Source organism: Molothrus aeneus, chromosome 2 (assembly GCF_037042795.1).
Source record: "Molothrus aeneus isolate 106 chromosome 2, BPBGC_Maene_1.0, whole genome shotgun sequence".
Classification (NCBI taxonomy): domain Eukaryota; kingdom Metazoa; phylum Chordata; class Aves; order Passeriformes; family Icteridae; genus Molothrus; species Molothrus aeneus.
Genome location: NC_089647.1, coordinates 112,438,320 through 112,463,975, shown reverse-complemented (window position 1 = coordinate 112,463,975; position 25,656 = coordinate 112,438,320). Strand labels below are relative to the sequence as shown.

The following is a 25,656-nucleotide window of genomic DNA, read 5'->3' as shown; positions in this document are numbered from 1 at the left end:
CTGTTGTTTACAAACAATCAATTTTTCCTTAACCTCATCTTACTCCTCTTCAAGTCTGTCTTCCTTCCACTTTTATTTCCATAGAATAAGAATTGACAAGAGCCACAAGACTTTTTGCTGGTGATTCATAACCCCCCCCCCCAACTCCATTTTATTCTCCTAGATTATAAATAAATCTACAGAAATAAAGGTCACAGAGCATCAGAAGACAGCTAACATAGCCCAGAAGCCATCCAAACCACCTTGTGGTTTCAAATGCCAAAATCATCCTCTGTCCACCACAAACTGCATTCCTTGGCATTTTCTTCCAGCAAATCATTGCATGACAATTTCACAGTGGCCAATTTTTCCTCTTACCTTGACTCTTTAGGAAGATTTCTCCTGAAGTATTCTCCACAAAACTCCTTCAACCCTGCCCACAGCAACTTCAAATAACAGCAAGTGGCAGATTGGTCAAGCTGGGGTACAGTTGCAGTGAAAATTCCATCTCAAATGTTTGGCCTTTGACAGTTCTAACTTTCTTTTTCCCATCTGCCTCCTCCACACTCTGGCTGCACTTTTCCCATGTGTTTTATCCCAGCACCCAAGTCCACAGTGGCCTTTGCATTTCCCGAGGCTGCAGCACTGCCACACATGAACCACTTCTTGCAGAGACACCCCAGCCAGCAGTGCTGCACTAAAACACCTCCCCTGGCTCTGCTGCTGAACATCTGCCCTCTCTTGCCATCGGTGCATTTCCACTTTTCCCTGACCTTCCCAGTGCATTTCTGCTTGCAATGTTCTTTTTCTTTCCTGAAAGCTGTACCAGTCTAGTGTCTGTAAAGCTTATCCTGCTGTAAAGCCTGGAAGCTACTACTATTTCCTCATCTATTTTAGGAGTCAGGGTTTTGTCCCTGTCTGCCTGTCCTCACCTTCATTTTTAACTTCCTTTTTTTTTTTTGTCCTGGATTTTTTTTAACACAGTTTTAACTCTCCAATTTTTTTTTTTTTTTTACTTCCTTTTTTTCCCCTTTACACAGAGTTGTATTCTTGATATTTTTTGTCCGCAGGGATCAGGGGATCACCTGTAAAGTTAATGGAAGAGTTAATGAGGGAATGTAGGAATGCAGGAGACTGCTATTTTTAGCATGCTTCTTCTTACATAATGATTTTTTTTTTCCCTGTGTGGTATCAAAATAGATACCAAAATACCAAATAGAACTTGGTTTCTGATAAACCTGTTTTATGTCTCAGTGTTTTACAAGAAATCCCTGTAGATACTGATACTGCAGCCACCATGATAAAAATAAGTCCCGGGGATCTGGTCATTTACACTTGCCTAGGAAAAACTCTGGTGGAAGGCAGCACCTTGGTACCACAAACTTCTCATGGACAGAGCTGAAACTTGGTTTGTGCAGAAGATTTCAGGACTGGACATTTCAGTTCTGCTACAGCTTTTATGCTGCTTTCCTTGCTTCTCTCTCAGCCTTTAGGAATTAAAACAGGATAGCAAACATCTGCATCACACATTCACTAGGATCAGGGTATGGCTTCCTCTGTCTCTAGTTCCACCTCAAAGTTAAAATAATGATATCTTTAAGTTTTGGGTTTTTTTACCCTGTAAATGCCTTAAACACACACATCAGTATTTCATAGCCCTTTTCAGCTCCTGTATGGAGATAATGCAGCTTTTGCAATGTTCTAAGGGAAACTACAAGAGACAAGCTTGAATAAATTGTGGGTGCTACAAACATGTGCTCCAAATCAAGTTAGCTAAATCCCTGGGATCCTCACTGGAAGAATGCATCATAAATTCTCTTTATTCCTAATATTAGGTGATAACTGTCTTTAAAATGTCCATTCAAGCACAGTTTAAGCCTTCAGTGAGGACTTCTGGAGGGGGTCCATCCATGTTTGAGTGGTATTCCACAGCAGGTAGATTTTTCTTCCCCAATAAATGAATTATAAGTAAATAACTTTCTGCAACACCAAAGGACAGAATTCAAGGCTGAGCTTAAGAGTCTCCTTGCCAAGGAGACTGCAACCAGTGGATGGTGAATTTTGCATGTTTCCAAGGGGGAGTCTTCCCTCATGGAAGAGATTCCCACTGAGGGCTATTAGCCCGTTCTGGAGAGATAATCACATCAGGAAATCCTTGAGCCAAGAAAAGCTGAGGGCTGGGAGAGCATCAGGGAGACATTTGACAGAAGCCAACCCTGTGCTGAAGCACTTTTTTGTGCAGCCACTGTCAGGAGGGAGGACACTGCAGGGCAGGGACCACATTTGATCTGGCACAGATGTTCTGGGCAGCAGTTGCCTCCCTGCAGCGCCGTGCTGCCTGTGGTAAACACAGGAATAAAATACTTACCTGCCTCCCAGGGCTTTGTGAGGCTTATCCCATGTCTGTACAATGCTACACGAGTTCCAACCACTCTGGGAAGCTCCCTGATTAGAAGATTCCTCTCAGATTACGAACTCCTGTGTGTCATGTTTGGTGGTTGCTCTGAAACCAGTTCTCAGACCGCTGCTGTATTTTATCCTTACTTTCTGCTGCTTCCAGAGGAATCGAGAGGGAGCCTCAGCACACACCTAAAACAGTCCCAGCAGGAGTGGGAACACTCAGATGGTTTGTGGATTTTTCAGCATCTGGCTTCTTGGGGCAGAGCTTTTTGTCCCCCGGTGGCAGAGCCAATGGATCCACCTCCAAGCCTAGTCATGGATCCAGATCCAAGCCAGCAGAGTCAGCAGAGCCCTAGTGCCATGTGAGCACCAGACACTGCCCTTCCTGTGCAGGACCTCAGTGTCCAAAGGGAGGTGTCAGAGGATGAACCATGCTCTGCTCTGTGGTGCCCAGCAGTGCGACAAGAGGAATGGGCAGAAACTGATGCCCAGGAAGCTCCACCTAAACATGAGGAAAAACTTTCCTCAGCAGTGACTGAGCACTGGGCAGATTGTCCAGAGAGGGTGTGGAGTGTCCTTCATTGGAGATATTCCAGAACCATCTGGACACAATCCTGTGCTGTGTGCTCTGGGATGGCCCTGCTGGAGCAGGGGGGTTGGACCTGGTCCCTTCCAGCCTGACCATTCTGTGATTTAGTGACTGTGTGAGCTCGCTGAAATGCAGGTCTTCGGTGTGAGGAGTAAATGAATGGAGAATGTAACTCAGTGACAACTTCCCTTCCTCTCCATTCCTGAACTACAATGGCTCGCTCACAAATCAGTGGGCAGGAGTCCCAGGGCCAGAGGAGCTGCCTCGTCCTCATGAAGATGGGACGCACAAGGCGATATTGGATGGTGCTTCTACTCCTCATTTCCTCAGGGAAAGCCCCGGGGAGCTCTTTAGGAAGCTGTCGCTGCCTGGAGCGTGGGGACAATGCTGGCTGCCCTCCTCACTTTACCCCGGCGAGCGACCTTCGGTGCCCCTGTCCTGGGGACAAGCGTCTGCCGCGTGTTTGGGCAGAGCGACAGCCACGGCCACCAGCGGCTTGGGGACACGCTGCCCACCTTCCCCAGTGCCGAGGGGTGCCCCGAGCCCTCCGCTCTCCCCATCCCCGGGTGGGGGAGGGCCGGGCCGGGGGCGGCCCCAGCTCCATCTCGGCCCGCCCGCCTTCCGCAGCCAGTCGGGGCGGAGAGGCGGCACTGGAGGGCTCCTCTGCCGGCAGCCGGGCGGGCAGCGGTGCACATGGCATGTCTGATGGCGGCTTTCTCCCTGGGCAGCGCTTTGGTAAGGCGAGCCCTGCCTTCCCTCTGCCAGCGCCGGGCGGGGGGCGAGGCGCGGGGCTGGGGGACGGAGATGGAGCCGGGGCTCCGCGGGTAGCTCCCGAGACGATTCCCGAGGGAAAGGCAGGGTCGGAGGGTACACCCGGGGCTGCGGGGTGCAGGATGGGGACTGAGGGATGCGCAGGGTGGGGGATGCGGGGTGAAGGATGCGGGGCGAAGGATGCGGGATGAAGGATGCGAGTGTGCGAGCGGCTGGCGGCGCACGGCGGGACTTGACCGCTGGTTACCTCTGTCTGTAGCTAAGGCGGGGGGATTATCGCCGAGCATGCTCCCTGCGCCGCTGCGCCCCGCCGGCTTCCCGGCGGATTTGCGGAGGGACCGTAACCTTTGCATAACACCCGGGGCCGGCGGGGGACGGAGCGGGCAGAGCCCGCGGGACCGTCCTGCCGCTGCCACCGGCCGGGCGCTGCCGTCCCCGCCGGGCTCCGGGAGCGGCCCGGCTCCTCACCGGCTCCACCAAACTACATGGGAAATAGCCCAAAGTGTCCAAAAGCAGCTGAGAGGTGAGCGCGGTGCTGCGGAGCCGCCGGTCCTGCGAGCGCAGGGCTCGGGATGCGGGGCTGGGGCATCGCTGCGGGGTGGCAGCGGAGAGGAGAGAGCGCTGCAGGTGTTGGGGCGTACAGAGGGGGCTCAGGTGTGTCTGTGCCTTGGCTGAGTCTGTGCCTGTCGTAGCCTCGGCATTGCCCAGCTTTTTCCAAGCGAAGGTGAAACCCGGGAGGCGTTTGGACCATCCCGGTTGCTCGGGGGATCCTCACCTGTAGCGGGTGGTCCCTGGAGGAGGAAGGTGTGTGAACAGGCAGTTCGGTCCACACAGTGACTGAAATTGTTTAATGTCCCAGTAACAAAAATCTTTGGCTTCACACTCTCGGGTGATTGAGTAGTCAGAGGCAAGGGTCTTGTCCAAAGGATGTTTTTTTTGGAATGGATCTAAACTGGAGAAGCTCTGACTGTCACCTAGATAATCAAGGTGACCTACTCGTTCAGAGTTCATTTTTGGATATTCCCTCTGATTGTGTGGAAGTGCCCAGTGGTTCCTCAGAACAGAAGAGCTTATGAGTGCCAGAGTCAGCCTTGAAAACATTCAGGGAAGAATATTGTTAACTTGCCTTCCCAACGTTTCTAGGGAAGTTCCCCTGCTTTGATTGTTGAGCTCTAAGATGTTTCACATTACCCTTGTTATGTTCAAATTACATACCATGGCACTGAACTATTTAAGAATTTGACAGTAAGTGTTAGTGGATACCTGACCTCTAAGTAAGTTGAGAGCATGATTAAAATCTCTTTCTTGAGAAAATGTGGTGAGCAGAGCTGATTATTTTCATCCAGAACTTGGGGCTTGTGCGTGAAGAACGTGAAGATGCCAGCTATGGAGTGGTTAAGCAGAAGTATTTTTTTTTTCATCAGTGATTATGTAGGACTTGAGGTTTTTTAAATGTTTTTGTCAGCATTCATGACAAGTGACTGATCTGAGCTGGGCTGGTGTTACAGCAAAGATGGGAAGACTGGGAACCATGAGAGGGAAATGGAAGTGGCACAGGCAAGAGGAGGCAGTGTCACTTCTTAGCTGAATTAGACAAATAGAGGGAAACAATGGCAAGATCTTCAGCTCTGTTTGTGTTCATGCATTAAAAAGTAGTGCAGCACATCTGCTTTCCAGGAGATAACTTTGTATTATGTGTCAGCATGGAAAGCTTTGCATATCAGCCATATACAGGAGTCCTTTCCAATACAAATCTACATAAAAAACACTAAATTTCCTAATAGACAACTGTGCAGATGTTTGGCTCTGCTTAAGCCATCCACCAAACAACAGATGACAGTGAACAGCCTTTAAACAGCCTTTAAACTGTTCAAAATTCTGTTTAGCTGAAGAAAATTCATGAATGTTTTTCTCTTGAGCTTACACACATCCTGCTCATATTGGTGCAAGGCACCTGTGGTGGTAAAAGGAATCCAAAAAGATCCAAATTGTGTAGGCATAATTAAAAAAAAAAAAAAAAAAAAAAAGAGAAAGATGGGTGGAAGGCCATTGTCATGACCAAGAGCGGGGGGGGGGGGGGGGGAAGGAGGTTTAGTCCAAAAAGTGCCAAGTGGAATTGCACAGAGTGCTGTGATAGGCAAAGTGTAGCAAGAAGGATGGCTGTGAGCACAGGACATTGACCTTACAGTGTCAGTGGTGCAAGAACTGGAGCAGGGTTTGTGTGCTCATGTGGCTGATAAGATTTCCATTAGTTATCACTATCAAGCATGGAAAGCACTCAAGGATTTTGGGTGCAAAGCACTGTGCTTTCCTAAAAGACCTCCAGAAAAGAACTTATACTGTCGTCCCAGGTTGCAAAGTCTCCAGAACTATCAGTGCAGGAGAAAATAAAGCATGAAATAGTACATTTGAAAATTCTCAGAAATATAGTTTCACCTTGACAAAAGCATAGGCTGATCTAGAGGAGCAAGAGCTCTTAGATATTTTGAGTGGCTGTCTGTTGAAATGTCGGCACAAATAATTGTTCAGCCAGCTCCCTTCCCCCTTCAGCTCTGTACCAAGCCCTGGAATCAGAGTAACTAGAACCAAATTCCTTGAGTGCATGAGAAACCAAATACAATGGGGACTGAACTTATAAATGTATTAATCTGGTGCAAGATCTGAAAGACAAACTAGTGCTAAAGGAGCTGTATGTGCTGCAAGAGCTCTTTTACCTCTTCTGTCAAGGCTCAGGCAAAAGAACCAACAAAAGATTGCTTTATTTTACTCCTCTTTCACCTTTCAGCACATTACAGCTGGATTTTTGTGCTATTTAAAGAACAATTCTGGTGCAGAAGGTTTTGAAACGTGTTCCTAACAAAAGTCTGTGAACTTTCTCCACTTTCCCTGCAGGGTGGCAGCAGTTCTGGTTGCACCATGGCCGAGCCCAAGTCTGTGTGTGTTTCAGTGGACGAGGTGGTCTCCAATGGCACAGACACCCAGGACATCCATCTCATCAATGGACACTTAAAAAAAGTGGACAATGCTCTGACAGAAGCTCACAGGTTCTCCTACCTGCCCCGCAGGCCAGCTGTGAACATTGAGTTTAAAGAACTGTCCTACTCCATCCAGGAAGGGCCATGGTGGAGAAAGAAAGGTGAGGAAAACAAGGTTTCATCCACAGGAGGCTGTAGAGGCAGCAGTTCATACAACTGCTCATTTCTGCCTCCCAGTTCTTGAGGATCTGAAGTAAATATAGTATTGCTGTGCTGCCAAATATCTGTCCTGTGATCTTGCCTGTCTACAATTTATTGTTGAGGGTGGGTAGAGCATGCAGGAGTTTAAAGATGGGGGTGGGGGAAGTGAGGAGGCTTTGTTTTTTTACTCCTGCAATTGGCTGTTTTGTGAGGTGGTTGTTTTTTCAGTACTCTTTCAGAACAGTGAGTATCTCAGAATTTCACAAGGCATTAGACACCAGGATAAAAACTGTTTTCTTTAAGGGCTGTGTTTGGAAAGAAATGCTGTGAGCTCTAGGTTTCTCTACAGCTTAGATGGGTCTCTCAAAGCTTATAATTTCTGTGATGAAATCACTGGTGCCTGCTGGGACTGAATCCTGGGGTTCAGTCAAGGGCCAGGATGCGTTTTGGTTTGCTGATACACACTGCAGAGAGTTCACACCAAAATTATAGATATTGGACACTTCTCAAAGAAGAGAAGCGTTGGGAGAAAGAAGGGATTATTCAACTCTCTTCTCTAGAGGTTCTTGGTTGATTCCAGTTCTAAAAGGTGATTCTGTCCTTTCTCCTCTGCTTGCCATCAATTCCTTTCATGCCTTCATTGGCTTTGTGTAACCATGTGTTTCCTAGAGAGTTTTCTGTTTTTTAGGGTTTTTTTTCGTGTGTGTGGCTGGTCCTCTCTGAAAGGAAAACTAGGTCATGCAGTAAATTCCTGCCAGTGAAAAGAAGTACGGCCCAAGAGAAAAATATTGAAATCTTCAGGAGAATTTTGTGTACTAAATGCCATAGTTGCCCTTCCTTGTGGAACTCTCTCCCAGTAATGTAAATTGGCATGGTTGTGTGCTTTAGTTCTTTATAGAGATAAGGCCCTGCCAGTGCAGCCCTCACCTGAGCCATACTTGATACTGCACTGGCCCTGAAACTACAAATCCGCTGGCTTAAAGGTTCCACTTGAAATTGTTTCACCAAGTACTTGGCTGCTGTCTGTAAATTGTATCATTATCACAACACCAAGGCTTCAATAGTCTAAACATGTATGGTATGAAAAGCTCTGGAGCTGTTGCCATGAAAGTGCTACTGTATGCGGACAGGCTGTGCATACAATTATTCATTTGTTGAAAGATCTGCAGATTTCATGCTTTAATGGGTTTTTCAACATCAAAACTGTATGTAGACCCACTGGCCTTCTTTTAATTGCTTGCTAAAATTGCATGGAGCTACATTGTCCATAGGAGAATAGCTTGGTTTGGCAGCAACTTTGGTACATTCAAAATTATTCTTTATCTTATCAGAATGAGCACAAAACACTGACGGTTTTTTGTCCTCCAAGAAATGGAGCAATGCCAAAATGTCTCATTTAAGATTTAAAAGCTTGAGATTTCTAACTGAATCTCTTTCTCGCTGGCCAGAATTGATTGAGGGATTCTATACCCAAAACCTCTGTTAAGATTTTCTGACATGCCTGGGTGACTTGGCTTGAACAAAACAATGTCCTGGCAAAACACCCTGCTGCTGAAAATGACCTGTGGAGGTATTTAGCTCTGGGCTATGGTTATATGACTGTGTCACCACATTTGGGTTTGAAAGAGGAGATTGAACTCTCCTGGCTGGCTGTGTGGAGGGGTTCAGGTGTTCCTCAGCTGCTCTCACACCTCGTGTCACCCCTGGGACCACCAAGGACAGGCTCAGAGTGGCTGAGCTGCTGTCTGCCAGCAGGGCTTGGCTCTCCTCTGCTTGCCAAGGAGCTGACACAGACTTGGGAGGTCTGCACCCAGTGCCAAGTGAGCCAAAGAGTGCTCTCACAGCCAGGGAGCTGAACCACATCGTGTGGCTGAGGCCATTCCCAGCTGGAGACGAGCCCTGACCCTTCTCCTTCCTCATCAGGGAGAGCACAGCTGGAATATTCTATCAGTTTGGGTGCTTTGTATCAGCAGAGATATGAAGCTGGAAAGGGCCTGTCAAAGGGGTAAAAAAATGGTTCAGGGGACCTACAAAGAGCAGCTGAGGAGTCTGGGCTGCTCCTGCCAATAGTGCCAGATGATAAATTACAAGAGCCCATGGGTGGTTCGGGGTGGACACCAGGAAATAAATTCCTGTTGCCAGCTGCAGCACTGGGATGTGTCACCCAGGGACAGTGGGGGACACGTGGCTGAGCTGCTGATCTGATCTGGAGCTGGTGGTTGTCTTGCTTTGATGGAAAGCTGGGCCAGGTGACCTCCAAAGGTCTCTTCCTCCAGTGTTTCAGTGAGTTGCTGGTCAGATTATAGAAACCTTCCAGAACCAAACTTTCCTCCCAGCCATGTTCCCTCCTCCAGGGACTGGCTCAATATATTGGTTTTAAGAGAAAATATTTTCCATTAGAGAAATAGAAAAGTAAGTTGCTTAAATAGTCCCCAATGAAGGTAGGAACCAAACGGTTCAGATTCTCTCATTTATTTTAGTGGTTCTGCAAGTAGAAGATTTTTTTGTGTGTAATTTGGGATATCTCTGTTCAAACCTGGTGGATTTGTAGCTGAGTGCATTACATATAAAACTACTCTGAATACCTTATGCAGGTATAAGGTATTCAGAATAGTTCCAGTGGGAAACTGGGACTTTGCAGTGCCCAGGAGAAGGGCAATATTGTACCTCCAAACATTGTGCTGGAGTTCAGCACTCCTTGTGGATTCCCTGTGCTAAATGTCTCTCTCATTGCTGTAATGTGAAATATTTGAATTCACTTTTTATGAGAAGAGTAGCAGAAAATATGCTGGGGAAAAAAAAGAAAGGAGATGTCTCTCAGTTCACATTGTTCTTGGGTGTTGGTTGTGGTAAGAAGAGATAAGGAATGCTGTTTCAAAAATGTCTTTTAATTAATGGTGTTTCTATTCTTAAATGGAGCTTGAAAAAGAAAATCTACTATTTCTACATCATTCTCTATGACTGTAATGAATTAGTTAAAACCTTTCAAGAGTGTTGGATCACAAAGGCAGAAGTGCAGTTCCCTTGCAAAGACAATTTGTGCCGGCATGTTGGACAGGAATCAGCTGAAGAGCAATTCCCTTCAGTCAAAATGGCATTGCAAAGTAATGTTAAGGTTAGGCTCTAAATGAGCAGGAGGAGGAATAATTAGTAGTGCTGCCATTGTGTTCTGTACTTAGCTTGATTGTTCAGGCAATGCAACTCATGGTATGTCATGTCTTTTACTTTGCATTAAAAGCCCAAAGAAAGGTGAATTTGCATTGCTTGTCAACAACAAAGAAGCTAAATAAGCCATAGTAGACTTCAGATTGGAATTTTTCATTTATTTTTGTCTCAGCCTTAAACTGCTTAATTAAACTATTAAATATCATTTTCTCTTTAAATACAGGGAGGGCATTTTGATTCTAATGTTTATATGATAATGCTGCTCTCCTTCTGAGGTTTTATCAGACTCATGGCAGAGATTGGTGTGACTCTGGAGCTGATTAATTCCTGCTGTAATTTCCCCTGAGGTCAGTGGGATTAACAGGGAAGGAATATGGCAGGTCAGTCCTTGATCAAAGCTGCTCTATCTGACCCATTCCATTCAGTAGGAGCTGTTGCCAATATGGGAATTTGGGAGAGGTTAAGGAGGTAAAAGTTTCAGAAGGTCTCAGCTGACTTTGGCATTTTCCCCATAAAGCCTTTAGGGAGTTGGCCAACAAGTAGAAACAGCCATTCCTTCAGGTTTGAAGGAAAGGGATTTTTGAGTGACTTGTGAGGTTAAGGATCTTCCAGAACTGAAAATGTGTCCCAGTCTTTGAATCCAGGCTGTGTTCAAGCACGTCCTGGTGGTTTCCTGTGGGTCAGTGAGGTTCATGATTTCAGAAAGCCCCAGGGCTCCTGGAGGAACTGCTGTGAGGTTAAGATGGACTGGCAAAGACAGAAAAAGGGAACTTCAGCATATTTGGTAGAAATAATAGGGCTGCTTAGTCCTAGGATACTTCTGCTTTCTTTTAGGATGAGGGACCCAGCTGCCTTGGAGGGGAAAAGAAAGAGTCCTGTGTTACATCCAGTGTGGATCCTTAAATGTGAAAAGCAAGATCTGCAGAGCTTTGGAACAAAACACGGCCAAAGTTTCACTGCCTTGTCACAAAGCCATTTATCTAAGGGCTGAGGAAGAGATGGAAGTGGGTCTTGGCTCCTGAGCTGTATGTTTAAGCTGCAGTTTGAAATGTAAATCACAAGAACACAGAAATTGGTTTCACCGGTTCACAGAAAAATTACAGACGTGTAGGTTTTCATACTAGGCCTCCTGAAAACTGTTTGCAAGAGGATTTGGTAGAAAAGTCAGTGCCTTGGGTTTCTGTCATTTTTCTTAAAAGCACCATGAAATAATCTGAATTGTGGTTTGGGGATGAATTATGTATGGTCCCCTCTACAAAGGGGGCATGAAAAGTACTTTGGAGCTTTCTGTCTGGGTCAAAGTCATTCAGCTTTACTTGAGAAAGATACATACATTCTGTGTATGCCATGAAAGGACATTTGTTCTATTGTTTCTAGGTGGGTTTGCTATAATACAGGATGGAGATGGAAATGTTCTGCCTATATAATTGAGTGCATCCAGCAAGAAAATAGTAATAAATTTGCTTGCAAAACAAAACACCACAACAACTCAGGGATTGCTTTTCTTATTTTTTTTTTTGTTTTTTTGTTTTTTTTTTCCCCTCCCCTCTCACACTTCTCAGTATTCATGGTTAATTAGGCAACGTTTTAGTTGGAAATTTCTCCGTTGTTATTTTTAGGGCTGTAATGAGTCACTTGTGCTGCGTTCGAGCTCTGCTAGGATTTGGTCTGGAGTAACCTCTGAGGGAGCTGGCTCCGGCCGGGCACAGTGCACCCGGGGATTTTCACTGCAGAAATTCGTGCTCAGCAGAAAACGCCCCAGTTCTTGTTATTTTGGGTTTGTTCTGACGGCTCCAACCCCGTGGAAGCAAAGCGGAGCGGTGCTGGTGCTGTCCAGGTTGTTGTTCCGCAGCTTTGAGCGGTAGGAGGGGAATGAAGCGCTCGGACGGCTCCGAGGTGTCCGAGGGGGAGCACGGAGCCCTTGGCAGGTTGGTTGGTATTCATGGAAGGCCAGGAGTGGCCGTCACAGCCCGAGACAGTGTCATCAGAACAGCGCGATCCCTGCCTCCGAGCGCCGCGTGTGATGTTAATGCCGTTCTCTGCATAAGATGGAAACTTCACCGCTGTCAAACCATCAGCAGAGATTTAAACAGCCTGGGCTTTGCCGATTTGCTTCGGTGCCGTCTTAGGAATTAGCTCTGGTACACACACTCGGACAGACCCCTTTCTTTTTATTTAGCTGGGCTCTTTATTTTTTTAATTTTTTTGCAGCGTCCTCTCTATGACTTCACCGCAAAGATCTCCCACACCCCCCTCTCTCTCCCATCCCTCCGGAGATAGCCAAACGAAACGCAGGAGAGGAGGGGGGCCGGCAGGGGAGGATTTGGCCTGGATGATGTGCTAATCCGTGCCGGGGGAGTCGGAAAAAGCCGGCCGGCGCTGCTGGGGGCAGGTGCAGTGCGGTGGAGGTGCCGCATGCCCGCCCGGCGCGGTTACTGCCGGGCAATGCACTGCAGTAACCCGGGATGCGCTGCCGGCTGCTCCGCCGCTGTTGCTAAGACGGGAAGGAGGCAGGGAGAGATGCAGAACGGGAGCGAGCAAAACCCACTTTCCGAGAGAGTTTTGTTTTTCTTTCTTTCTTTTCTTTCTTTCTTCTTTCTTCTTTCTTTCTTTCTTTCTTCCTTCCTTCCTTCCTTCCTTCCTTCCTTCCTTCCTTCCTTCCTTCCTTCCTTCCTTCCTTCCTTCCTTCCTTCCTTCCTTCCTTCCTTCCTTCCTTCCTTCCTTCCTTCCTTCCTTCCTTCCTTCCTTCCTTCCTTCCTTCCTTCCTTCCTTCCTTCCTTCCTTCTTCCTTCCTTCCTTCCTTCCTTCCTTCCTTCCTTCCTTCCTTCCTTCCTTCCTTCCTTCCTTCCTTCCTTCCTTCCTTCCTTCCTTCCTTCCTTCCTCCCTCCCTCCCTTCCTTCCTCCCTCCCTCCCTCCCTCCCTCCCTCCCTCCCTCCCTTCCTTCTTTCCTTTCTTTCCTTTCTTTCTCCTTTTTCTTTCTTTTTTCCCCCCTTTTTTCTTTTTCTTTCTTTCTCTCTCTCTTTCTTTCCCTCTCTCTTTCTTTCTCTAATTCTTTCTTTCTTTCTCTCTTTCTTCCTCCCTTCCTCCCTTTCCTCCCTGTCTTTCTCTTTCCGCCACTTCCGCCACTTCCGCCACTTCCTCTCCTCTCCTCTCCTCTCCTCTCCTCTCTCTCCTCTCCTCTCCTCTCCTCTCCTCTCCTCTCCTCTCCTCTCCTCTCCTCTCCTCTCCTCTCCTCTCCTCTCCTCTCCTCTCCTCTCCTCTCCTCTCCTCTCCTCTCCTCTCCTCTCCTCTCCTCTCCTCTCCTCTCCTCTCCTCTCCTCTTCCTCCTCTCCTCTCCTCTCCTCCTCCTCTCCTCTCCTCTCTCTCCTCCCTCTCCTCCTCTCCCCTTTCCTTTCCTTTCCTTTCCTTTCCTTTCCTTTCCTTTCCTTTCCTTTCCTTTCCTTTCCTTTCCTTTCCTTTCCTTTCCTTTCCTTTCCTTTCCTTTCCTTTCCTTTCCTTTCCTTTCCTTTCCTTTCCTTTCCTTTCCTTCCCTTCCCTTTCCCTTCCCTTCCCTTTCCCTTCCCTGAAATTTCCTTCCTTTTTTTCCTTCCTTTTCCCCCCCCTCATCTCTCTCTGCCAGATGGGTTGTATTGTTCTCCACCATTTTTTTGCCTGCTTTGTCTGAGAGTTGTTTTCATCTCTTGTGCAAATCAAGATCCATATGTTAGGAAGAATAAACAAGTTAGGCTGGTTGAAACCAACTGCAATACTGGTAAAAGGCTCATTTTAGGCAAATATTGTGTAAATTCTTTTTCAGTGGCCCAAAGTGTTGGCAAAATTAATTAAAATTAGGCATGATTTTGTAGCAGAGGGTTTCTAAGCACATGTTTTAACCTTGATAAAATCTGTGTAGTTTTTGTTTTAACACTTAAACTGTGTCAAGACGATAAAAATACATTGAGTAGCTGCTGTTACTGGGATAGTTCACAGTGTTGTATTAAGTGATAAATAACTCTTCCCAGTGTCCTTTTGCATGTGTTCTGTAAAATAGAGGTTATTGGGAACAAATCTTGGTCAGCCCCTTTGTCTGATCCTTCTACTGTTTCCCAGCTGAGTATGCTCTTACTTCAGCATTACTTGTTTTCCTTCAAGCAGAATCCATTGTTATTGTGGCTTTGTTTTTGTTGGGGTTTGGGTTTTTTTGTTTGTTTAGAGTTTTTTGGACCTGGAGCTTTTATAGAAATGTGCCTTGAGTTTGACTCAGTGCTTTTTGGTCACTGAGTCTTAAAGCAGAACATCTTTCTCTCTGTTGTATTGTTTGTTAAACCTAAACATTACAATGACCTCACTATTTTTCATTCTAGCTAATGTTTTGATAGAATAAACTTTATTAACTGCTGCTGTGAAAACTTGTGGCTGAGGAAGGAGGCTTTAGAGAGTTACCAATTAAAGCATTCTGGAATTCATATGCCAGAAGTGGTCACAGTGAGCTGTTTGGTGTCTGAGCTCTGATCTTTGCTGTTTCCATCTCTCACAAAAAGTGTTGGGGGCTGGCTGTAACTCACCCTGACACCCTTTACTACAACTTGCTGTGTTCTGAGTGGGGTTTGATGAAATGATTTATCCTCTGCCCATTGGTGGTCATGCCCTGCTCGAGGCGTTGAGGAGGTAGAGGCAACAAGCACCAGCATCTGGGTGTACTTTTGTCACATTTCAAAGTAGACTTTGGTTTCTGTGGTCTGCAGATCCATCTGAAGGCTGAGGAAAGATGAAGCAAGAGGCATTTTGCAATTGGAGACCTCAGACATCACATGGTTCATCAGGGTTTTCCACAACCTCACTGAAAGGAAAGAGAAATCACAAGAGCAGACAAAAGCAGAAGCTGACTTGAGTAAAAATGCTGGTGAAGTTCAGTTTTTGTTGTGCACTTTGATGCCATTTTGGAAAGTGCCTTCTGGAAGTCCTTGGGGTCTGAGCTTACCAACTCTTTAGGGCAGATTTTTGTTCTATGGGGATTTAATATCTCAGAGTTCAGCTTTGTATCCTCTGAGAAATTATTATTATTATTTGTTTCTCACAATGTAGCATTTTTCATGTAGGTAAACTGTGGGGACAGTCAGAGCATGACACTACTCAGAATGTGGCAGGCCCTCACTCAACTCAGCTGCTTTATAATTCACATCTGCACCCTTTCAACTTTGGAGGGATAACTTTGTCTTCTATGAGAAAACAGTGCTTGGTGTTATTATTAAAATAACAAGTCAAGACTTACAAGAAACAACATGCAAGGAGATCCCCAGCAAAATTTACATGATTAGCACGTGGGAACGAACTGATTTGGATTCATAATTAAAGCATTGCAAACTGAAAGGTGGGTGTTCATTCTCAAAATGAAAGCCCTTGAGGCAAAACCTAAATCAGCCAGTGATGCTTTAACCCCAGAACCTCTGTGACTTGCACCTGGAGAGGTGCAGAAGGACATGTGTCTTACATAAGACTGACTTTTTGTCAAAAAGAAATTGGGAGTTTGTGTCACTGTGCCCAGAGTCCCTTCCTTTGCTGCAGGCATCTGAGAGAACTGACCACCTACTTTCTTGTGGGATTGATTTATTTAAGAGCTTTAATAAAATACCTTGTTCAAACATGACATCCAGGTCAGATGACAAAATGCCCCCTTTTTTTTTTTTAAGTATTCCTTCTAAAGGAAATCACATGCAATTAATATTGCCAAATCTTGTATCAGGAATTTCTGCACAAGGCCTTTTATCTCTTATCAAAACCCTTGGGACAGCAACAAGCTGAGGTGCTGGTGGTTCAGATTGCCTGCCCACTGTGCCAGCTTTGGACTCAGAAATTTTTGGTTAGCACCACTGGTACAGAAGGACAACAAATTCACTCTTACTTACCATGTGGAAAATTTAGTTTTCTTCTGTGAAAGTAGTTTACATTCAGAACTTTAGTGCCTAGGACCGGCAGAATGTTCCTTATTAAGGCCAGGAGCAATCTTTAACAGACATCATCTTCTTAATATCAAAGTCTATTAGGAAATGGAAAAACTGAGGGTCTCCAAATTGTCCAGATGTAGTCACTTTTTCACCAACTTCATGAGAAGAACACATAATACACCATGTATGGAAGAATTACTGCCCTTTTCAACCAATTCTTTAAGTTGTGCATCCCCAGGTATGATGGAGAAGGGTAACAGCACAGACAGAGGAGGCCAAACAGTTTTGGCTGTTTTCAGTAACTCTCTGAAGCTCAGTAACTCCCTACAGGTAACTGCAAGGAGGCCTGCTGAAATATCCCATTAATGGTTATTTTGAAAGCTGCTCCCTTGTGAATTCTGTGCTTTGGTGCAGATGTTTGAGTTTAATTTGGGCTGTGGATACTTTGTCACCTGGAAAAGAAGATTTCAGAGAGAATATTTGATCTGAATGTGAGTGGTGGCATAAAATGCAGCAGTACCAGTGCTGTGCAAGTGTCTCTGGTAGGAGGACAAAGCAAAGACAGACAGAGTTCTGTCTAGGAAATGGAAATGGTGTGGCTGGAGATGTGTGCTGCAATGTGGCTCCAGTCACCCTGCAGGTCCTCACTGGGCCTTCTTGTCACTGCTGAGCTTCTGTTCCCATTTGCAGCTCATTTAGGCTCTGCTGATTTGTGGGGGGGAACAGATGCGCTCTGCAGACTTAATTTTCTTCAGAAGGTACAGGGATAAATCCATCCAGATTCTTACCAGGCAGAACTACATGGAATTACACGATAGCCGTAGAGATAACCGCTTGTTTGTTCAGGGTTTTTTTTTTTTGGTTATGTATCTGTTCCAAATAAAAATAAATGGCAGAGACCTTGGCTTTACAAGCTAATTTACCATCTGCCTCTCATCTAGTATGTACAGCCTGCATCTTTTGTGTAAGAATCATATTTCTTCCGGCTTCACGTGTTTAGAGTAATGACAAATGTTGTTTATAATTGCAGAGCATCTGCTACAAAAGAGAGGAGAAGATTGAATATGCAGTGGTCAGGTTCCTGGGTAAATGAGAATGGACCTGTGCTCTGTCTCCTGCTGAGCTTTAGAGGGTAGGCTTTTATGCCAGACAGAAGAAAGGAGTTTCAAATGAAGCCATGCACCTGGTTAATATGAAATTTAAAGGAAAAAAAAAAACCACCACAAACTGAAGCTTTTAATATTCTTGTTAAGCAATGGAGCTAAATTCTGCCCTGTTGCATCTGTTTTGTGCTTTTGAAGCAGTCAAGTGAATGGGGCAGCACCAGCAGAGCCTGGCCAGTATAATTTTTTTTAGTCATGATGCAGTTATTACCTCAAGTGCTTTGAAAATTAAGCACTCTAATAACACCAGCATGGCAGGGCTGGAATGGGTAAATGAGTACCCAATTAAAAGAAAGGGGATTGGAGCTAAATATTTGCTATTAGAGGAAGAGCATTTTCTTTTTCTGGGTCAAAAAGCCACAAACTGCAGCCAGCTTATTGCATATGAATATCAAGGGCTGATGTCTAAAATTCTATTTGAGGCTTATAAAGCTGAAGCCTGTGGGTGGCTGGCTGGGATGGAGTTCCATTTCCTTCTCCACTTGCAGAGGTGAAGCTCTGATGCTGCCACCAGAGAAATGTGAGCCAGAAAGCCAAGGACAGTGCAGGGGGGCACATCTGTGCACAGCTGGCAGTGAAAAGTTACTCCCATGGGTTTTAATTTTGACCCTGAGTCTTGCAGAATTTCTTGAAGAAGAATTTTCCCCAGAGAAACAAATTGACAGTAGATAAATACAAAGATGAACGATGGGAGAGCTTTTGGAAAGGGAAGAAGCTGGGTCAGTCTGTTTGTAACCAGAACTGCTGAGTTCTTCACAAGGAGTGTCCAATGATAATGACAGTAATTATCAGTAATAAAAATGAGACTCTTAGGAGCAGCTGGAGCTGGTGGGGCTTTGAGGCATGAGGAGATTCCTCCTGCCCTGGTGGGTGGCAGCCTTGGTTCTGGAATTGCAAGTCCAGCTGGTGGTGAGGCAGGACACCCAGGCAGCTGGATGGACCAGCAGGAGGACAGAGGGCTTCTCCAGCACCCTCCTAAACTCAGATGACACCTGGGCAAAGCTGAGCAGCCCCAGAGCCTCCCTGGAATCCCTCCTCTCTGGCTGGTTGTGGGTTGCACACACAAACACATACGGAAGATCTCTCCACCAGTGGGTTTTGGACATGCTGTCCATCCCATCAGTCCCTCAGACTTTGGTCTCCTTCAGTTTTTGGACCTCCAATAACCCCTCAGATTTGCAACCTCTTGCTTCAGCACCTGGTGTGGAAAAATTTCTGCTGCTGACCACTGGGTCCATGGTGATGTCTCCTGCACATGAGCTCACAGAGGTGAGGGCATTCCTATCATAGAGACTTTTGCACCCAACAAAAGGGGAGGAATGATGAGGAGAACTCCATCTCATCAGAAGACAAATTAATTACTTTATTATACTGCATTATTCTATATTATATTACACTATATTACATTACATCTAAACTGAATCTGCCAAGCACTCAACTGCACAGAATCTCGTGGCTCTCAGCCCCACACACACCTGGATTCAATTGGTCAGTGAATCAAAACACACACACCAGAATCCAATTATCAGTTCTCTTCAGGTAAACAATCTTCCATGGTGCATTCCACTTGTGAACAACGCAGGAGCAGTAAATGGGATAAGAATTGTTTTTCCTTTCTCTGCGGTTCAGAGAATGTGAATCTCAGAAATATTCTTGGGATGAATTGTGCTTTGCTTTTCTCTGTGAAGAGAAATGTGGTGACACATTCCCCAGAGGAGTTTGGGAGCAGTGTTTAGCAGGAGTGCAGGCTGGACTGCAGGGATGAGGAGCTCTGCCAGGCAGGGGTAGCTGCCTCCTGACATGCCCCTGGCCCCTCTAATCCTCATTTCCATCTGCTTTCTCAGGCCTGCTCCTCCTCAGCCCCTGATCCATCCCTTTCCCTGCCTTTGCCAAGTCCCCTGAGTGTGCTGTGGTGGATGTTTGTCTGTCTGTAATTCCCATGGCCACCCCATGGCTGGTTTCACACCACCCCAAACTCCTGTTCCCCCTGCATGCCATGGTAAAGTTCAGCATTCCACTGAGACAATTTCCTTGGGGACACATCTTGGTGGGATTTCCTCCAGGAACAGCAGCCCTGTCCTTTCCATTTTAGCCTCTTCAGAGTGCCCAGTTTAGTGGGCTCTGTCCTCTGAGCCTCAACTCAGTCTCTGTGCCCACTCTGCCTGGTCTTTTATCACATAACTGAGCAAAGACCATTGTTAGACCTTCTCAGCTGATTTGATTTTTCTAAGCTTTGAATTTAAAAATAAATGAAATAATATGGCTGGCCAGTCTTTTGTTTCAGCCCATGGAAAGTTTCCCTGTGGTGTAAATCATCACTGAAGTGCAACTCACATTGGGCACATTTTTACCCCTCTCCTGTGAAAGTTTCAGGGGAGTTGTGAGTGACTGCAAATAGGAAATGGAGCTGCTGCACTTGTGATTAGAATAAATCAGCTCCTGCTGTCTTACAGGCTGAGTTATGACAATATGTGTGAGCTGCTCTATCACAAACAGTCAGAGAAGCTTGACAGACAGCCCTGAAGGAGGATTTGATATTTGATTTATTGCCTGGGAGAATGATGATGTAAACCTGAAGGAAAATGCATTAAACCTGAAGGAGAAATGCATAACCTGAAGGAGAAATTCATAACCTGAAGGAGAAATGCATAACCTGAAGGAGAAATTCATAACCTGAAGGAGAAATGCATAACCTGAAGGAGAAATTCATAACCTGAAGGAGAAATGCATTAAACCTGAAGGAGAAATGCATAACCTGAAGGAGAAATGCATTAAACTTGAAGGAGAAATTTATAACTTGAAGGAGAAATGCATTAAACCTGAAGGAGAAATGCATAACCTGAAGGAGAAATGCATTAAACCTGAAGGAGAAATGCATAACCTGAAGTATTCACCAGTGAATTACCTGGGAACCCTGGGGTCACTGTCAGACTTGGTGTTCATGGAGGATGATTGTGCCTTTTGCAGTGGTCTGACATCTGAGGACACCAAAAGAAAGATGAAATTTCTGAATATACATGATAGTACTTAATAGATTTACTCTTTAGTCTCCCAGCAGAAATATGGGCATCAGTCTCCTGAATCCCATACATCCTATTCACATTATAAAATCAACCAAACAAATAAAAATAAAGCAGGCCTTCCCATATAGGGCATGGCTGTGACATTTTAGCACTCATCTTCTGATTCTTATTGACAGGCAGTAAAAATAAGCTCCTCCAGCAAACTGAATTGGGACAAAAGGGTGGCACACGTTTTACAGTAAATAAAAATAACTTCAAAGCCAACCTACAATTCTTGGATGCTCAAACTGTGCTGCTCTAAAAGTACAGGCCCAAAGGAATGTTGGAATCACTGCAATGACACACTGGACAGAGTTTAGCCAAGGAACAGGTATCAGCATTCTGCCAGGGCTGTTGTCTTATGATAGAACATTTTGGACCAAATTAACAGAAATTAATAAAGTTTGATGAATGGTACCCAGAAGGAACTTCTTCACTTATTTGTATGTTTCACTGCTAAAGCAACAATCTAAAGATTACAGAAGCCAATGAAATTAGTTCTAAATATCAGTGTTGAATGTCACCAACATTCAAGGCATGTTTATGTAGTGGTGAAATGTGTCAGCAGACACCATCCCATACAGACATGTCTGAAAACATCAGAGGGCCTCCTTTCAGAGCACTAAAAGTAATATATCACAAATGTATTTTATGTGCATTGTCTTTCTAGATATAAATATGTTCACTATATGTGCATTTAATTTACCTATAGATACCTGTAAAAATGAGTGAGTATATATATAAACACAGGCCATATCTATTTCTATCTATATCTATATATATATAGATATATATAGGTTATATATAGATATTTATAGGTTACCTGTTCTCATATTTAAATGTATGTATGCACCTACACTCAGGTGTATTTATTTATGTACTAAAACTGGCTGCATATCACTGCAACAAACACTTTGAAGATAACATTTTAATCGAGGTGTATATTCCTCCTCCTCCTTTGTAGTGACAAGATGATGTAATTATGGAAAAGCAGCAGCAACCTGATTTTTTTTTTTTTTTAATGAAAAGCAAGAAAGTAGCAGTTGCTTAAAAGTGGTTCAGGTCTGTTGCTACTGGATTAACAGCATAACAGGCTAAAATAGCAGGAAAAATGAATGTAAAATGGAAGCTGTTTTATCTGAGTGTAAGTGGTGAAAGGAATGGCATGAAGAAATGGCAGCATTTTGCAGATGCTTTTCAATAGGGACTTATTACATTACATAAGTTGAGTAATTTTCTGCTCCCAGTAATTTCTCTGGTAATCAGATTGTTTGTGGTTTGTTCTTGTTTCCTTTAGAAGTTGTAAAGGAATTGGTTGGATCTCTCATGTGTAGCAGTGGTGGGTCCAATTCAGACCTGTTTGGGTTATTTTGCCTGCTTATAGCTGCAAACAGCATCATTGTCTGAATTTCCTCATTAGCTGAGGAAATCTTTGGAGCTTGCTTTCCTGCTGGGTGTAAAGGAGAGTATGTTTATGTGCCAGATAAATGGTTGCTACTTCTGCTTGTTTCAACAGTGGTTTGCTGGTGAAAACTGGGGGGAGTTGTGTATCTTGTATTTCAGAAGGAAAATAACGAGGTTTTAAGTAGAATAATGTGTTTTGATTTGCAAGAGCCACCAAGAGAGTGGTGCAGAGAACAGGGAAATGGTGGAGATGTTCTTCTGGCTGATTTTCCTGGGGACTGGAAGCATTCCTTAACTGCACCAGGAAGGCCAATAACAGCACTGCAGATGCTCAGCTGGAAGCTATGGGATCTTCCCAGGAAGAGCTCTGTGCACATGCTGGGTGTCCACATTCCCCTGTGGCTGCTTCTGCCTTCCCTGAACACCTCTGTTGGGAGAAAGGGAATGGGCTGGGGAGGGAATTGTCTGTTTGTGGTCAGCCTGGGGAGGATCCACCCTGTGTACCCCTGGCACATCTCAGAGCTGTGAGCAGGAGTGCTCTGTGGTCGCTTCATCACTGCACAGAGCAGAGTGGGATGGGGGTGACAAGGGTGAGCAGAGTGGGGTAGGGGTGACAAGAGCTGTAATGGCATTTTTGCTGGCCACACTGGCACTCCCACACCTCGGGACTGGTGTGAATTGCCCATTCAGAGGTTGGTCCCACCTGTCCCTGCTCCAGCTCCCCCATCCACAGTTGCAGCCATTCTGTGCAAGTGCTGACCCTAAAACCACAGAGGTGGCTCCAAATGCTCCCAGGGTGTTTACAGCTGTACACAAGGAAAGGAGATTGGGGATATAGTCAAGATTAACCTCTCCTTTTGTATTGCAGTATCATTATCTAATGAGATCAGGAGCAAAGCCCAGCAGCTTAGTCAGTATTAGAGCGTAGGCACCCATTTCGGGAGGGAGCCTTTGAGAAGAGCAATCCTGAGCCATCCTCCTACACCATTTTCTTTGCAGCTCTGCAAGATGGAAAAAGTGACAGCTGTAAACCTCCCCAAAGGCAGCTAGTTGCATGTTCTCCTCATGTGCATTGCCTCCAGGCACTTCTGCCCCCTGCACCATCAGGGGTGATCTCCAGGGTGACCCCAGCCCCTGCTGTCCCTGCTCTGCTGGGACAGAAACAGAACAGCTCTGTTGGAATTCATGGGGACAACGTCTGGTTTTGAGCCATCCATGCTATTTCCACCAGACCAGGTCTGGTGGGGTTTCTCATAAACCCCTCACTCATTTTTGGGGTTTATGTACTTTGGGACTCATGCCCTGTTCTCTGCCCTTGATTCTGCATCATTTCTGAAAGTACTTTCTGGTTTAGGTTCAGCAAACACCCCTCCACCAGAGCATGCCTTATGCAGTTTCCCCAAAAATTATTTTAACATAACAGATGATGGGATTTTTGTGGGCAAAGCCAAATTTTAATTTTTATTCTGTTTTGAATAAACCACTCTTTGTAACCTTTGCCTTACTGACATATGAGTGTGGTGTTTGTGAGGTCCCCAGGACGAGGTGGGAGATAGAAATTTGACTCCATGTTCTCAGAAGGCTGATATTATATTATATTATATTATATTATATTATATTATATTATATTATATTATATTATATTATATTATATTATATTATATTATATTATATTATATTATATTATATTATATTATATTATATTATATTATATTATATTATATTATATTATATTATGCTATACTAAAACTATACTAAAGAAAGAGAAAGGATACATCAGAAGGCTTAACAAGAATGAATAATAAAAACCCATGACTGACTCCTCAGAGTCTGACACAGCTGATGGTGATTGGTCATTAATTAAAAACAATTCACATGGAGCCAATCAAACATTCACCTGCTGGTAAACAGTGTCCAGACCCCATTCCAAAGCAGCAAACACAGGAGCAGCAATCAGATAATTATTGTTTTCATTCCTCTCTGAGGCTTCTCAGCTTCCCAGGAGAAAATCCTGGGCAAAGGGGATTTTTCAGAAAACATCATGGTGACATATGAGGGACTGAAGAGCAGTGCTGTGGGAACTGCAGCAAACCCTTCAGTTGTATAAGGACAATTTATCATCAGCAAATAAATGGAGAGTGTGGGAGACAGGAATTGAGTAGGTAAGATCCTGTCCCTGCTCCAAGATCTTGAGCTTAATATTTGATGTCGGTAGACTAAGAATGTGGAACCAGGGCATGTGGAGGCTGCTGTGCAGTAATATCAGCTGTAAATGCACAGGAACTGTTGCAGATATCACAAGTACAGAGGTAGAAGCTCATCTGTTGGGGCCAGATAGCAGAGCTTAAAAGCAGAGTATTGGGTTCCACTCAGGTCTTCACTGGAAGTGGAGCAGTGACTCAGTTTTAACACATACACACAGGGATTTAAAAACATGGCAATATTTTGAAAATGTTGTGATCTGGTAACAGAGCAATGTTCTGTACTTGTGCCATTACCCAGATTGCTGCAGCCCCTGTCAGAATAAGGTAATCTCACCTGTTGGCACAAGGACAAAAAAAGACACAGGTGGTGCATTCATCACTTGCACACAATGATCAAAAGCATTTTAGCCAGCACTGAAATGAAAACCAACAATATTAGAGGTGCTTATTTTTCCATTTGCACGCAGGCTACAGCTGTTATTACTGTGCTTTGTTCTGTCACATGCACTTAGGAAAGAATTGCTTCAAAACTCTGAACTTGTGCATTGCCCATATGGCACTGAATGTGCTGCCCTGAGAATTGTCTGCAGCCTGGCAGACCACAATTGCTTTACCACCGTGTGTAATTCATGTGACAATGAGATTTGGAATTATTTTAAGGTATTATTTATTTTTAAGGTATTTTTAAGAAACATGGATTGCATGAGCTGTTGTATCTATAGGCAATAGAGCAAATTTTTCCTCAGGTTTCTCACAGCAGTGAGAAACAGGGAACACATTCCTGGAATCACAGAAAAAATGGTTTGGGCTGGAAGGGAGATGAAAGATCATCTTGTTCCACTCCCCTGCCATGGGCAGGGACACCTTCCACTGTCCCAGGCTGCTCCAAGCCCCAGTGTCCAACCTGGCTTTGACACTTCCAGGAATGAGACAGCCACAGCTTCTCTGGGCAGCCTGTGCCAGATCCTCCCCACCCTCACAGGGCAGAATTCCTTTCTAATATCTAATCTCCATCTACTCTATCTTAATTTGAAGCCAATTTCCCCCTTGTCCTGTCACTCCATCCCTTTTAAATAGACCCTCTCCATCTTTCTTGTTGGCTCCCTTCAGGCACTGGAAGGCCACAATTAGGTGGCCAAAAGCTTCTCCTTCCCAGGCTGAGTCAGCCCAGCTCTCCAGGCCTTTCCTCACAGCAGAGGTGCTGCTCCTTTGAACCCATGCAGGTTCCTGGTGTGTAAGAGCACATGGACAAATTATACAGCAACCTGGGCTCCTTTAATTGACAAAAGATTTCATTGATGGTCAGCAGACTGTGAGGTACTCTGAATTTCATCCAAAAGGTGCCAGACAAGTGAGTCTCCAAATTTCCTAGGGGAAGTAGCTGTGGTGGGGTGGCCCTGGCCTGTGCCTGAGCATCCTCTCAGCCCCTCCCTCAATGTCTCCTCCAATGTCTCCCCAGAACAGGGGAGAGCAAAAGCTGAAAATTATGAAGATCAGGGCCGTTTAATTAGTGAAGCCAAGCTGCCTGTGTCCCCTCCCAGCTTCTGGCACACCCCAGGCCACTCTAAGAAAAGAAAGCCTTGACTTGGTGCAAGCCCTGCCCAGCAACAGCCAAAATCAGCGTGTGACCAATTCTGCTCCAGAACTGCTCCTTGGGGGCTGCTCTGCAGGAATTCACTCTGTCCCAGCCAGATCCAGCTCACTTTTAATGTTTACATCACAGGTGTTTGCAGCTGGTTAAAATAAACCCCAGATTGATATCCTGAGTTCCTGGTAGATCAGTGTTACTACATGGAGGGTTTCCATCTTGCACTCTTCT

General features: G+C 45.1%; 1 protein-coding gene across 1 annotated transcript in view; it reads left to right on the top strand.

The window, feature by feature from the left end:
- Nucleotides 1-3,618: 3,618 nt before the first annotated feature.
- Nucleotides 3,619-25,656, top strand: part of ABCG1 (ATP binding cassette subfamily G member 1) — a 59,871-nt gene continuing 37,833 nt past the window's right edge. Inside the window, exons 1-2 of the mRNA XM_066545539.1 lie at nucleotides 3,619-3,703; nucleotides 6,632-6,875. Coding sequence (XP_066401636.1) covers nucleotides 3,662-3,703; nucleotides 6,632-6,875 — 286 coding nt within the window. The 5' untranslated portion in view covers nucleotides 3,619-3,661. The remainder of the gene's footprint in view (nucleotides 3,704-6,631; nucleotides 6,876-25,656) is intronic.